Below are 16,244 nucleotides of genomic sequence, written 5' to 3'. Positions count from 1 at the left end.
CACTTACGAAAATCTTGTAATTGGAGCCACTCATCACGAAACTGTTGCCGGTATTTCTTCTTTGCACTTCATGGCCCAGCAGCATCACGAACATCACTTTCGTCACTACTTGAGCTCATTTTTCACGGTATACGCATTAAATTTCCTTGCTACTACGTCTTCCTAGGTAACGATAGTTAAATAGTTAAGTAAAGTTCCTAATGTAGATGAAAAAGTAATGCAACAGCATTCGCAATACGTATCATGAAGCTAATACAAAGAGGAGGTGTGCTAATCAAATTTCCTTATGAAACAACGCGTGACAATTTGCGGGGTGAGGGGGTGCCAAGCTCCGCCCACTTTACAATATTTCATCTATCGGCAAAAAGCAAAACTACTAGCTCAGGTCGATGTTGATGTTACTACGTAGTTCAGCTATCTTACACTAGTAGTGCTAGCACGGCGACCAGCGGAAATGCGAAAGTATGGACAAACTGTGGAAATAAATTTAAGGTGCCGTTCCGATCTTTTTTCGTTCCGAAAAATTCAATTAAAATGCCACTTTATGACAGACTATAGTCACAAACTGTGGAGATAAACTTAAGGTGCCGTTCCGATCTTTTTTAGTTCCGAATAATTCAATTAAAAAGCCACTTTATGACAGACTATAGTTCTAAAAATTCAAATAATATCCTACATTATGACATATACTATAGTGTGTCATAAAGTGGCATTTTAATTGAATTTTTCGGAACGAAAAAAGATCGGAACGGCACCTTAGGTTTATTTCCACAGTTTGTCCATACTTTCGCATTTCCGCTGGTCGCCGTGCTACCGCTACTGATGTCAATATTATGGGATACAGTACTCAGAACTTTAAAAATGTAGTACTTTAAAATGTCAATCAAATTTTGAAATAGTTATCATAGTTGACGACAGATGGCGTTTTATAAGTAGTATAAATATAATAATAAAATCTATATAACTACGGTTTTAGCTATTAAATGTGTTTAATACTAAGTGTATAACGGTTATCAGTATTCAAGTATGATTATTGCAATAAACTTAAGCAAAATTATACGCATTTACGTATGTATTATCTTTCAAAGGTTTGGCCATCTAGATTCTAGTGTCAAGTAGTATAATTAACGCTGAAAGCTGAAATGTTCTAGAACTTTTTTATTTAAATTACATTTAAAATTATTTACAGCTTCATGATACGTATGCTGCTCGTATTTTCCTATGTCAGACAGAGTCCAGAGATGACACGTTTTTGTTAGTTGCTTTGCTGTATACAGATTTGATTCGGGGAATTCCCATTTCCCATCAAAAGACTACTTTCGAGGTCAAAGGCCGGGTCAAAAACCATGTCTGCGTTTCGTTTAACGCAAATATATTTTATCGGAATTGATATACAGTAAAATCCTACACTGTATTTTATCATTACAGTAGACAGTAGAAAAGTCCAAAATACAGTAAATCTACTGTAATTACAGTGAATCTGGAGGCACTGGTCGGGCTGCACAACGTACATCGATGCCTATTGTACAAACCGGTATCGCTGCGCAAGAGTCGCGGGATCTTACGACACGATATTTAAATCTAAGTATTAACTAATTACAGATTTTAATTATTACTTAGTTATATGTTGTAAATAGTTGTAAATATATTTTATTTATATTATTTAGTTATTATTTAATTGGTACTTATGTGAGAGTGATTGTATGTCTGAGTACGCGTGAATGTGTAAATATGTGTGAATAAATAAAATAGGCTTTTAGTTTTAATTACATCAGTCACTACAAATGTTTTGGTTTTGAAACGTTTTATAGACCTCCCAAAGAATAACTTATAAAAATATCTGCAGTAACTACTATGTAGTTAAATAATTTTAAATATGTATAATAAATGTATTTATCTATTTGACTGAGTTATTTGATCACGAAACTTAATAGCTAGCAAACAAAAAATTACCAAATAGTGTACATAATGTATGTAGTACCTATAGAACCAATTTATTAACCTTTTTTTCTCGATTTATAATGAAATTAGTATGATGTGTCTGCAATAAAGTGTTACTCATGGTTTAGTTTTATTTCAGTGAAACAATGGAGAAACAAGTATCAGAACTAATTTACGAACCCAGTCGTGAGTTTCACAAGTTCACTCGGATGTCAAGAGAGGATTTTGAAGATTTACTCTCTAAAGTTAACCCATTTATTATGAAAAAAGATATCCAGTTACGTGAAGCTGTTCCTGCTAAAATACGTTTGGCTCTCACGCTGCGCTTCTTGGCTTCAGGAGACAGTTACGAAAGCCTACATTTTCTTTTTAAAATTTCACCTCAATTGATTTCTCAAATTGTACCGGAAGTATATGAGGCTTTGAATAAAGTCTTAAAGGATGAGATAAAGGTGAGTTAATAAAAACAAAAATACATGAAATTATTACATTTATTTCAATGAAAACACACTAATGTATGTAGCATGTAAAATTAAGTGGAAGTGCAAGTTAGCTACAATATTTATAAATTATTCGCGGCTAGCTACTCATTACTATGAGACTTAAGATTTGTGTGGACCCAATCCACGTGTGAACTTACTCGATGTATATCTATGTATTTAAAAATTAAATAATTTTATTTCGTTCGGTGTTCCCTGCAGACGGAGGCAAAATTAGTAAATCGGATAAAACAGTTATAGAATTTTGATGTTGCTGTGACAGATGTTGTTGAGACGGTTGTTGCTGTGGTAGATGTTGAGACTGTTGTTGTTGTGGCAGGTGTTGGAGACGGTGACATATAATATGATAATGCTGGGGTAGATAATGGTCTGTCTTCAAATAAATAACGCTCAGTAGGTTCTGAATACGAAATCGGATTGGAGTGTAGTCGATTCGTTTTAGTGGAGAAAATAGGTTCAGAGTAAGAACTATGAGCAGAAAGTGGTGAAGGTGTTGTAACATGTCTAAGTGAAGTGTTGCGTGAAAGTAGACGAATGATCGTCCCATCGAGTTCACACATGACATTCACTCTTTCATGTTCTGGAAATTTTCTTAGTTTCTTCGCTAACATTCTGCCATAAAGATCGCACTCATCTTCTTGATGGGCAAAATTATTCTCACTTTTTTGGTTTAATACTGCATTAAGAGTATTAAGCGCCTTGTTCATAGTTTTTCCAGCTTCTATTAATTCTGGAGGGTTTTTACGTCGGCGATTTGTCTGCAAAGTAGATGGTCCTGCCCCCCGATGCACGATCGTCGGAAAGATCTCACGTGAAAAGATTTCATCTGTCAGTATCACAGCGATTCACAAACTTTCCGTCGCCGAAATGAATCCGAAACCAAAGAGAATAATTGACATTAGTTTTTTTTTTGCAATAAGTGCTACGGTATAACATTATATAGCCTTGGTTATTTCATCGCTGTCAGTATCAAGATCAAAGATGGGAAAATAATTATTGTCTCCAAATTTTCCTGCACCTCTTAATTTAATGAACAAAATTTTTAAGACTAAGACTACAAAAACCATACAAAAAATATATATTTCAGCTGAGTTTTAATCAACGAATGATTTTGAGTATTTCATTGAATATTAAAAATTTGCTACTCATTAAAAAAATTAATACAAAACACTATTTACTATTCAGAATGTAGCCAATACATCAAAGATCTTACCTAATGAAACTTCTTTTAAATACAAAAGTACTCTGTAAGTCAGCGAAATACGTTACAAAGAGCGCGGTAACCCGGCTGCCGCTTGGGGCTTGAGTTGAGTGAATGGCGCACCGCGCAGTACAAACTACAAAAGTACAAATTACAAAGATAATAGCGCGGCTGCCGTTTAGGAGTTGAGTGGAGTTAAAACAAAAAATATTGTCTATGTGCCGACAATGACAATCTGTCAAATCTGTAAGTTGTGACTTGCCTGCGCCTTGGGCGCAACAAAAAAAGGGCGGTTGTATTCCCGGATGTTCTAATACATACAAGAAAAATAAAGGCAAATCGAACGATGTAAAATTATACTATTTTCCTGCCAAAAGTATTCACATGCCATGGTGTTTGCACTGATGAGATCCAGACTGAAATTAGTTAAAAATAGTGACAGACAAAAGTTGTGAAGATGGAATCGACCGAATCGCAGAAAGTTGATGAAATAAAAGCATTTATTTTAGTGAACTTGTTTTATTTTCCACAAGTATTTTCAGTAATTAGAAGTATTTTTTGCATCTTCACTATTTTATTGCAATATTTATCAAGTTTTTACTTTCTATGCTGATGGATGCTACTAATTACTTTTTCAGATATTTTCTTAAAATTTAGTTTGTTATTATTTTTAGCAATATTCCGCGAAAACAACTTCCACCTTTAAGTAAATGAGTGAGTGTACGCATAGGCATGCGTACAGCACCTCCCTCCTCCCACACTGCCTATGCGTACACTCGCATGCAAGAACTTGCAAACACCACCACCACACAAGCAATAATGTTGGCAAATCCGTGCAAGGCCCCTCACCACCATGCAGGTTCAAGGTTTAACCATGCAAGAACTTGCAAACACCACCACCACACAAGCAATAATGTTGGCAAATCCGTGCAAGGCCCCTCACCACCATGCAGGTTCAAGGTTTAACCTGCATGGTGGTGAGGGGCCTTGCACGGATTTGCCAACATTATTGCTTGTGTGGTGGTGGTGTTTGCAAGTTCTTGCATGCGAGTGTACGCATAGGCAGTGTGGGAGGAGGGAGGTGCTGTACGCATGCCTATGCGTACACTCACTCATTTACTTAAAGGTGGAAGTTGTTTTCGCGGAATATTGCTAAAAATAATAACAAACTAAATTTTAAACTATGGATTTCCGCAAAGTAACGCCTGATTCCATTAACTAGATATTTTCTTAGTTAACTAGATAAGCTTTATACATTTTTATTCACACTTTCGAACTTTGTTTACGGGTATAAATCCATCTTTAATAGTTTTAATCATTTTATAGTCTAAAACATAAAAAACATGTAGTTATAAACTAGCCGGGGTCTCACAAGTTACTTCTTTTACTCGCAAGTACTCGCAACATGTCGCTGCTGTCGAATTACGACACCCTTTATAATTTCTGCACGGTCCCTATAGGTAATACATAATTATATTACAATTATATTAAGTATATCGGTAAATCTTGTTGTGTGAGAATACTTTTTATTTATGTATAAAACAAACTTAATACTATTTTATATTTGTTTTAAATTTGTTTTTCATTTAATATAAGTTTATATTAGATACTATGGAAGCTCCCAGGTGGTGAGTATGAACTTGGAATTATAATGATAATATTTACATAAATAACTATTTAAAATTATTGTAAAAGCACAATAATGTTTTAACATAATATACATACTTATTACACAAGTATTTATACAAAATTTAAAAAATATTATATTTCTAAACCTTTAAGTTAATACAAATACTGCATTTATAAATAAAAAATATTTATTGTTCAATGAACACTTCCTAAAGATTTAACACATACAAAATTATTACAGTACGACATTTATTCAAAATGGTAAAAAGGTATAAAAGACACGACTAAGTATTAATAATTGCTTTGTTTTATTCTTATCATTACTTAAATAATTCCATCTAACAATATCCGCCATGGCCCATGACACGGTTCTCGAAGTGAAAAGATTTCACGAGTCTCGGAGGTGCCGGGAAGATTCCGTAAAAACGGCTCTAATCCTCGGATAATTTTCCGACGTCGGTTGTCAAACTCCCATCCGCGGTGAGATCTTCTCGAATCCGTGGCGGAAACTATTTCACTCATACAAAAGAAATGTCACTACTGTCAAAATGACAGCAAAATCGGAAAGTATTCACTTGTCATTTGCTTGAAAGTGAAATAGATTCCTACATCGGAAAAATTCCGCGCGGAAACGCTTAGTGAATCACCTTACTGGTGTGGGTTCATTAATTGTGATATTTCTGTCTTCATTCACTGATTCCTGAGACCCTCCTACGTCATCTTGACTACAATCAGTTTCTTGGATCTGTGAAATAAACCAAAGTACCTGTTAAAATAGTTTGTTTGTATGGATTCTAATCTATTTTAATTATTTACAGATACCATCATCAAAAGAAGAATGGATTGAAATAGAAAAAGGCTACAAAAATAAATTTCCCCGATGCATTGGATCATTACACGTAAAGCATGTTGTTATAGAATGCCCTGCCAATTCAGGATCGGAATATTACAATTACAAAAAAGATTTTAGTATTGTTCTCCTCGCCTTAGTAGATTGTAATTATAATTTCATTTTTGCTGACATAGGAAGCAATGGTCGAATGAGTGATGGAGGTATTTTTCGGGACACTAAATTATGGAACAAAATTGCAACAGAAGCACTCAATTTACCTGATCCCCATCCATTACCAGGTTCTGACAAATATATTTATGTCAGAACCTGGTAATACGTAGGGTATACCCTACGTATTACTAGCAGACAGTGCATTTGCATTTCACAAAAATGTCATGAAACCGTACCCTGGAATACATAATATTGGAAATCCGAAGCGTATATTTAATGACAAATTATCAAGATCACGAGTGATTGTTGAAAATACGTTCGGAGTACTTTGTACAAAATTTAGAATTTTTTGGAAAGCCATTTGTGCTGTGTCCCGAAAAAGTTACACTTATTACTTTGACCTGTATACTATTGCACAACTACCTAAGAAAAAGTAAAACCTCGTCTCAAATTTATACACCTCCAGGTACCATAGACATATACGACAATAACAACATGCTAGTTCAATCATCAGGATCAGGATCATGGAGAAATGAAATCGAAGAAAACGGCGCTCATCGTAATTTACCAAGAGTAGCGCGTCGGTCAGCATTGGACGCAATAGAAGTTAGGGAAGAGTTTACAAAATATTTTTGTAGGTAACTTCTGTAATTTAATTGAAGTTTATCAATATGTCCAAAATCATTATTTTATATTAAACTAGCTGACCCGGCGAACTTTGTTCCGCCTTAATGGCAATAAATAAGCAGTTTTTTTTTTATTTTATTCGAAAAAATACAAAAAAAAAATTAAATAACTACATTAATCATTCATTATTATTTCTGTATTTTAGTACATAGGTTGCTCTTCACTTAAGCACCTTGTGATACACGACATTTTTTGTTTTATTATCAGGCGCAAAAACAAACAACGCAGATGGTCTTCCGACCCGTGAACATGCCACGTATAATTGACCATGGCAAAAACATGAATGTTCTAGATTTAAACCACAAACTTTTAAGGATTGGCCTTGTGATTTGTTGATTGTCATGGCAAATGCAAGACGTATCGGAAATTGAAGTCTTTTAAATTCAAACGGCATATCGGTTGGGATCATCGGGATCCTCGGAATGAGAACTTCCTCACCTTTGAATTTTCCTATCATTATCGTAGCGTAAATTACATTGTTCATCAATTTACTAACCACCAAACGCGTACCGTTGCACAGTTTTGGTTGGTTTATGTTTCGAAGCATGATTACTACGGAGCCAACCTTTAGGCGTAAATTGTAAGCCAGGCACGTCCAAAGAGTTTAAAAATTCAATTGGATAGTTGGTGGCTTCATCTTCATTTGTGACGCAGTCAATAGATTTGAATGAATGCATTGTTCCAATGATCTTATTTTGAATTATGTAGTTCAGGTCATCTACATCTTTATTCTTAGCCGCTAAAATTGCTCGCTCACTCAACCATTCATTATTTTTGTAGTTAGAAATAATATTTGGAAATACATTGTTGATAAGTTCGTCTTTTGATGAGACAAAATTACAGAAATTATTTGGAAATGATATTAATCCGCTCGATTCATCGACAGGTACTTGACCATTACCGATAGTCAGCAATTGCTCCGAGAAATCTTCAGCAGATGTATCATTAAGCAATGTAACTCTCATGTTTGTTGTCAGCTGCAGTTTCTTCACATAGCGCCATAGATTTGACGATTTGAGGCAAGCGTTTATTTCGTCGGCAGCCGTAGATCTTGGAATTACTGGCAGTATTTGGCGGAAATCGCCAGACAGTAAAATCATTGCTCCTCCAAAACATCTCGAGTCATTGCGTAAATCTTTTAATGTTCGGTTAAGTGCTTCTAATGCACGTTTATGCGCCATTGTGCATTCGTCCCAGATGATGATTTTCGATGTCGCTAAAACTTTGGCCATTGCTGAGTGTTTTGCAATATTACACGTTGGTTCTTCAATAGTTTGAAGATTTAACGGTAATTTGAATGCTGAATGAGCCGTACGGCATCCTTCTAACAATGTGGCTGCTATTCCAGAAGAAGCAACTGCAACCGCTATGTTGGATCTCGCCCGAACAGTTGCTAAAACTAATGACATAAGGAATGTCTTGCCAGTTCCACCAGGGGCATCTAGGAAATATAAACCACCATTTTCATCAGCGATTGCCTTCATTAAAGTATCATAAACTTCCTTTTGTTGGTAATTCAACAGGGGTACATTCCTTTGAACTACTAAATCTAATTCCTGGTGATCATATTCACGTTCCCGTTCCAATTCTCGATTAAATGCGTCATTCATTTCACGATTTGGCGCTGGCATTCCTAACCTGATTAATAAATTACCGCACATGAGGTAACACATATCTTCGATCAAGAGTAAAGCACGATTATGTATCTCCTCATTCATCTCAATATCGTGATTTCTGGAACTGACACGACTTTGATGTAAAATATCTTCTGACATACTATCCTTGTATTTGTGCCACAGGTTACATGGGTTTGATGGAAAACATGTCGAAATTATGATAGCGAATAATGTGCGTATCTGACCTGGAGATGCAGAGATAATGGCTTCAGCGATTGTCGTATCCCAATGGGTATCGTTTTCTAATAATTTCAATTCTTCACATGCAGCACGATATGTTGGGAATATTACACCATTAACAGTTCGTAGTGTCTCAAATGAAGTTGGCCCACGCACATTTACCAGCAACAACCGCAAATAGAAACATTCATCATTCTTTGGATGAACTGTATACATACGACCAAGAGCATCAGTAGAACGCACATCTGGATACCCAGGAACCGCATCACCTTGCTTCCGTCTTTGAAAATTCTTGGATGAAGCATTCCAAGTATAATAACGTGGCATCTCCGAGTAAAGCAAAGTTCGTGCAAACTGATCGCTTTGGCAGATTGCAAAAAAACTGGTCAATGTAGTTGCTGGAGGTGTTTCAGCACGTTGCGTAGCATTCGAAGCCGTGAAATATACTCGTTGACCATTCTCCAGATGCACCGCCAAATGTATAACAGTAGGATGACGTTCGTGAATGGGAAATGCGAATATACGCCAAATCGCTTCATTACAGTTCACATAACGACCAACTTGATAGCGTGAAATTTCATCGTTGGTATTCGAGGATTGCAATCCAAAAACCGCCATATCACTGCCTTTCGTGACATATTTGCAAATATATTTTATGGACTTAACTGAATTGCAGTATTCAACGTTGCAATGTGTCTTGAACGTTTTAGAAATAAGTGGCGAATATGGAACAATCCAACTGTTGTCGACAACGAAATCCATTCTTTTCACTTTCGTTGTGACAGTTCGACCGTTGTCATCTGGTGATCGACGCCGATACAGCGGATACCCATCGTTGCCAGTGACAGTCTCCGCCGTTAATTTCCGTGGATATCGTTTAGAGCACTTTCCATCGACCATGCAAGGTGATTGGGGGTTGATGGTACCACACGGTCCATGAATCATATTAGTAGTAACAACATCATGTAGGTCTGGATCGACTTCATGATCAGGAATCTCGGCACATATGATATCATCTATTTGGTCAGGCTGAATTCTTTCCACTAACCAAATAAGAATGTGTGCGTGCGGCAGGCCTCGCTTTTGCCATTCGATTGAATACATCCAGCATCGAGTATCTCCAAAGACGCGTTGTTTAACAATAAAGTTCATCAGGGACCGAATTTTTTGCCTGAATATACGTGCTGTGATGTCGTGTCTATCATTTGATGTTTGTCCGGGAAGCAGCAATTGAGTAATTTCTATCCATTTTGGATTACAGGTTAAAGTAATAAAGAGATCTGGCCGGCCGTAATGACGAACATATGTCATTGCATCTTGTGCATATTCATGCATATGACGTGGGCTACCAATGTACGTCGCCGGCAGAATAGTTAATCGACCAATATTAGCTGCATTTCCTTCAGTACTAACTGCATCACGTAAATGGATGTACTCCTCAGAACGCAGTTTGGCTTGGTTCAACCTAATAAATGTTAAACGTTCCGTTTCTATTTTTACATACATGTCAACGCAATACTGCTGAAACAATCGACGAAACCGCAGCAAATAGTTGTCAGCATTTTGACGAATCATCAAACGATATGCATAATAATTCATTGAGCTAACTTTCTTTGTAGTTTCTTCACCTGAAATTAAAAATTTGATAATTAACCATTTCAAAGGCAAATAATACAGACATTAACCATTATTAAGATACTGATACTTTACCATTCAATGGATTTATCATTTTAATATTAAAATAATATCCATCTTCTCCTTGCCAAAACATCAGTGGGTATTGCAATGCGTCATATGATCGATGAGTTTCCGATATTTGTTGCAGTTGCCCAGTATCGCGACGTGTAAGCACAATATCGCGTTTTTCCAATTGTTCACCAACAATCAGGATGGCAACTTCGTCTACTGTTGGAGCATTAAATGTGCGTTCGTGTGTTCCAGATGGTCGTTTATCTGCTTTGATGACAACTTTATAGTCATCATTTGGCATGCGCTCTAAAGCACTCTTAAACAACCTGACCAACGCATGATGTTCATGAAGCAGACACTGCAAGTCTTGAAGAATTGCTCGCTTCATTCCTGCATTGATCCCTAGGCGTCGATCAAGTTGTTCTTCCATGTTGCCCATGAAATATATTTGTAAAAATTTATTCTGTGTATCTTCGAAAGGTAGTAATGATCCAATTCGATGGTGAATCTGTCCTTGTATCTACAAAATAAAAACCAGACAGTATTAACTGGGTTATAAACACTTTTTCTGTGGGAGAGTAGTATAATACATACCAATAGATAAAGTAAGTTATTCTTTATCTACATTCTATGTAAGTACAAGAATAAATACCTTAAATGTCGGATTAAAACCTCCTTCTTCGATAATGTCTGCCCCAAATGACGTCATTTGTATTTTCTACAAACTATTGTATTTTCGAGTATTTGCAAGAAAGTGGCGTGATTCTTGTGTTTCGCCGCAAAGCAATGAATACAATGGCTCATGTGGCGGAGTCAACACTGGCAATTTCACTTTACCATTAACGCAGCATAATCCAGGCGTTTCTCCGGAAAACTTTAATGCACCACAATACTCGCAAACAACGTCCATTTGCCCAATGCAAACGCTAGGATGCAAGCTGTAATCATTGCTGCAATCGTATCGAAACGCAGCTCGATTCAAATCAGCTAAATATCTTGTTCTGCGTCGCAAATTATCTATTTGTTGACTTCTGTTGTTCGCTCGACGATTCTGCATTGCCAACCGAGTTGTTTCACGGGCTGCTTCACTTTGCTCTCGTGATTGAGAAGCACGAAGTCGAGCCATACTATTGCGGCGCTGTTCACGTGCAATTTCTTGTTCTTCTTCAGTCCTTTCATTTGCAGTATTTTGTATTCTTCTTGCATTACGGCTTTGTCGGGAAAGATTCGATCGTCTCGGTCGCGGCATTATTAATTAAACTTCACTTCACTTCAATCCACTTGTTAATTATTTATTTAATAGAAATAGTTTTAATATTGATTTCTTACAAATATCAAATTGTCATCCATACGTCATTACATAGCTGTCATTTTACGTCAATTACATAGCTGTCATTTTCGTTTTGTTATTCCAAGTCTGATTCTTTTTTGTTATACCACGTTTTATAGTGACTGACGTTTCATGTCAAGTCACACAGGAACGCTGTCGAACGGGATAAAAAGTATCCTATGTCCGTCTCCTGGCTCTAAGCTACCTCCCTACCAATTTTCAGCCAAATCTGTTCTGCCGTTCTTGAGTTATAAGTGGTGTAACTAACACGACTTTCTTTTATATATATAGATATGAAAAATCTAAGAAATAGTTATAAAGAAGGTTTGTTTGCCACAGAAAAAAAAATATTTTTGGAAATGTGACATATTGATAAGCTTCGATTCTAGCAGTAAAGAACAATAAAAATAAATAATATCTACTTACGGTTATTGTGTTTTTTGTTTTGTTGCTGTTACTATCGATGATATCCCCCAAAAAAGAATCCATCAAACTAAAAGCAAACCATATCGGCGTATAAATATCATCAGACCCGGCTCCTGATTGTTCTGATGATTTTATTTTTCGTTTATGCATCCTAAAAGTAGTCATGAGGGAGTCTTTCTTGCTTTTTAATTTTTGATCGATATATTCAAGATTCAACTTATTTCATTCCACGCGTCGTGTACTTTGTTTCTATCCTTATGATCACGACATTTAGGATCCCATATTAAAGGATAACCCTGGTAAGTTTCTAAAAACCTCAATTCGAGATCGTGCGTCCAAATCGTAGGCATTTTCGTTCTATCGTGCGTGCGCGTGCGCTCTTCACCGAAATCAACCGTGCTCCCTGCAAGCAGACTGACGCGGCGGGAATGTGGACTTGTGGAGGGAGTGTTTTGTGTTTCGGCAAAACTACACGAGAGCCCTTTGATTCGGATACGAAATACCGACACGGGATGGAGACTGCACGAGACAATACGAATATAGACGAATATGCTCTCCACACTCTCGTATTCGGCAAGTCTCGAGTAGTTTTGCCGAGAATGTGGAGCGGGCTAAAGCTTTTGGTTGGCGAGAGCACACGAGACCCGAGAGCGACTCTCTACATTCTCGATTGGCTCAGTTGAAAATAGACGCTCGTACGACATGGACGTCAACAGAATATGCGCTGCTACAGTAGCATTCGCTGCAGCATATTATAACTATTTAGTGATTCGTGAAAGAAGAGTAACTAAAAGACGCTGGGAAAAGCGTAGGTGGTGGATGACCGCCATACATCGTGGCGGAACAAGGTAAAATAAAAAATAGCTGAACATTTTATTTCTTTTATTACTATTTACACGTTAATTATAGTGTTCTCGAACGGGAGTTCCAAAAAAACCGATTTAATTTAATACATTTATTAAAATAGAATTACAATTATTTTTATAACTTAAATACTTTTTCTAACAGAGCTATTCTGTATAAAAAAGAGTATATCCTAAATTACAACTACCGACCCCGATCGATGTAAGATCTAAAGTGAGCTAACTAACTACCAAAATCAGGTCCCACGGAGTTGGGACCACCACGATGATGCGGCGACAGCATTTCCAGTATTCCGTCGTCTTTCGCAATTTTATTAAGAAACTGCTTGAGTGGTCTTATCTGTATAGTCTGAGAGGCGGCACCACTTTATGTATGCTTCAAGTTTATTATAGTCCAAGAGATTCGTGCGCACGCGCTCAGCGTACGGCCGCGTATACCTACCGTACCTAGCGAAGTTAATGTGATATTACGAATATTCTTTCTGCGATTTAGTTGGAGTGCATACAAAATGATACAGTGCAAAAAATGCAAACTCTTTGTGTCTCTTACTAAAGATGATACTTATAAGTGCAAAGGTGGATGTGAAGCTGTGTTCCATAAAAAGTGTGTGCAAAATAATAAACAGTTTCTGCGGACATCGTGCTGCGATGACTGTCAAAAAACGAAAAATAGCCACATGCAGGAATCACAGGAACCTATAACACTAAGCCCTTGTGAAACATCGGTTGAGCGGGTCCTAGCAGAAGTTAATAAGAAGTTGGAGGTACTATACAATATGGAGAAGAAAATTGAAGACCTAACTTCTGCCGTGGAGTTTTACGGAGATATGTACCAATCCCTAGTGACATTTAAAGATGAATCACAACGAAAAATTACGGCACTTGAGCAAAAAAACATATATCTTGAAAAATGTAATAAAGCCTTGGAAGAGAGAGTACAGGAGTTGGAGGTTAAAGGAAAAGAAAAGTATATTGAAATTCACGGATTGGAGATGCAAACTAACGAGGATACGAAATCTACTATAATAAATATGGCTAAAAAGTTAAATTTGGATCCTAATGAAATAGAAGATGCAAAGAGAGTAGGGAAGGAGAAATCAGACGACAAAAAACCTCGAATCGTAATTGTTACATTGCGAAACAAAAATGGAAGAAACAAGTGGCTTTCGGTCAAAAAAGAAATAAAATTAACAAACAATATTGTATACAAAAATGGCAGCGACAGACAAATATATATTAACGAGAACCTACCTAAGTATAAACGACAGCTATTATGGGAGACACGAAATAAACTTAAACCTAAAGGATTTCAATATATTTGGGTGCAAAATTCCAACATACTAGTGAAAAAGAACGCCGACGAAAAAAAGATATTTAATATTCGGTCGGAGGAGGATTTAAAAAAAATTGAATAAAAATTACACACACCTACATACAGGTGCTGTTAGTAAAATGTGATTGATAATTTTGGGATATAACATTCAATGACTTACCGGATTTTACATATAAGAGATATTATGATATGGCTACTCTCTGCTATGATTTAAGTCAAAAAAAGGGCTATACAAAAATACTACATTTAAATATTGCGTCACTAAGAAAACATTTTAACGAATTTCAAGTTTATCTACAACAAAACAAACACAAGATGGAAATAATAGTATTAAGTGAAATCAATATAAAAATGGATGAGATATCACTATATAAATTACCTGGATATAATGAATATTTAATAACGAGAGAGAACAGAAGAGGGGGAGGTATACTCATATATGTACAAGACTTCCTAAACTTTAAGGCTCAAGGGGAGCAATTAGATTCTGTTGAAGTTATGCATGGACAATTAATGGTTGACAAGAGCACCACCCACATAATTGCAGTGTACAGACCGCCTGAAAAAAATAAGCTACGCTTCGTGGAACACTTAGATTACTTAATTCAGAATATTCCTGCCGTAGATAACGTCATTATTATTGGTGATACGAATATCGACATTCTAAGTGCCAATACAAGTAATCCAGTAACAACAACTTACAAAAATACTATGTGTGGGCACGGTCTACAATGCGTTATACCTAATACCGAGATAACAAGGGAGGCGATCGTGAACGGCCGGCTCGTGAAGTCGTGCCTGGACCACGTATGGGTGCGAGCAGGACGGTGTGAGAGCGACGCGTCATCATACGTCATCGAGACTCATATCTCCGATCATCACGCCGTGGGTATAGCTATAGACTTATCGGGTTCTAACAATAACAATGCTTTTGCGCGACAGTCTGCATTCCGTGAGTATTTGTGTGATAAAACTGTTTTACAGAAACTGGAGACTTTGGACTGCACGAGCTTGTTAAAAATGAATTGCCCATTACTCATGTATCAATCTATGTGTTCTATGTTTAACCAAATATATAAAAATAGTACTGTAGTAGGGACGACTAAATGTAAAAGACAAATGCAGCCTTGGATTGATAAAAATCTTTATACTATGCTTATGCGCAGAGACAATTTATTTAGAATTTGGAAATCAGATTCAAAGAATATGTGTAAGCGGTTAGAATATACTAAATTTAGAAATAAGGTAAATAAACTTGTAAATCAGGCTAAAAATAATTATAGGCAATGTGAGATAAGGAAATGTAACGGGGACTCCAGAAAAATTTGGGAAAATATTAATATGTGGATGGGAAGAAATAAAAGCAGTTTAGATGATGTAATAACGAGACATTTAGGTAAAACAACAAGTATTAAGCAAATTTGTACGAATTTTTCTAAAACGTTTACAGAAGAAATACAAAACATAAAGCATAGGTGTGATAAAAAAATTCTGGACAGAAGTAAATATGTGAAACCCAGCTTAGTTAGTTTTAGATATAAGCCCGTTAACTCAACTCAAATTGAGAAAACTATAAATTCTTTATCATGCTTAAAATCTCCTGGAGTAGATCGAATACGAGCCAAAGATATAAAATTTTTATACAAAAAAATTAGTCCTGTATTAGCGAAATTTATAAATATGTGTTTCTCCCAATCTGTATACCCTGAAACATTAAAAAAGGCAATAATACGTCCTATATATAAATCTGGAAGCCATATTGAGTATTCAAATTATAGACCTATAG

At 36.3% G+C, this 16,244-nt stretch overlaps 1 protein-coding gene, 1 long non-coding RNA gene and 1 pseudogene across 2 annotated transcripts in view; 1 reads left to right on the top strand and 2 right to left on the bottom strand.

Moving 5' to 3' along the window:
- Nucleotides 1–12,872, bottom strand: part of LOC121735746 — a 29,839-nt gene extending 16,967 nt beyond the window's left edge. The window contains exons 1-2 of the long non-coding RNA XR_006036900.1: nt 12,682–12,872; nt 1,928–1,934 (exon numbers count right to left, since the gene is read on the bottom strand). This is a non-coding gene — a long non-coding RNA (uncharacterized LOC121735746). The remainder of the gene's footprint in view (nt 1–1,927; nt 1,935–12,681) is intronic.
- Nucleotides 1–16,244, bottom strand: part of LOC121736240 — a 53,817-nt pseudogene that overhangs the window by 29,595 nt on the left and 7,978 nt on the right.
- LOC121735745 lies at nt 2,096–6,967 on the top strand. The gene is made up of 3 exons (XM_042126662.1): nt 2,096–2,393; nt 6,090–6,415; nt 6,447–6,967. The coding sequence occupies exons 1-3, from the start codon at nt 2,151–2,153 to the stop codon at nt 6,709–6,711; spliced, it is 834 nt and encodes a 277-aa protein (XP_041982596.1). The 5' UTR covers nt 2,096–2,150; the 3' UTR covers nt 6,712–6,967.

This window comes from Aricia agestis, chromosome 18, assembly GCF_905147365.1.
Source record: "Aricia agestis chromosome 18, ilAriAges1.1, whole genome shotgun sequence".
In the NCBI taxonomy this organism is placed as follows: domain Eukaryota; kingdom Metazoa; phylum Arthropoda; class Insecta; order Lepidoptera; family Lycaenidae; genus Aricia; species Aricia agestis.
This window is presented reverse-complemented; position numbering and strand designations above follow the sequence as displayed.

Bases quoted from the DNA above. Each gene is read 5' to 3' on its own strand.
- LOC121735745 (XM_042126662.1), top strand. From the start codon at position 2,151: ATGTCAAGAGAGGATTTTGAAGATTTACTCTCTAAAGTTAACCCATTT. The intron at 2,394-6,089 runs GTGAGTTAATAA...AATTATTTACAG, and splicing joins TCTTAAAGGATGAGATAAAG to ATACCATCATCAAAAGAAGA. The intron at 6,416-6,446 runs TATTTATGTCAG...TAATACGTAGGG, and splicing joins TTACCAGGTTCTGACAAATA to TATACCCTACGTATTACTAG.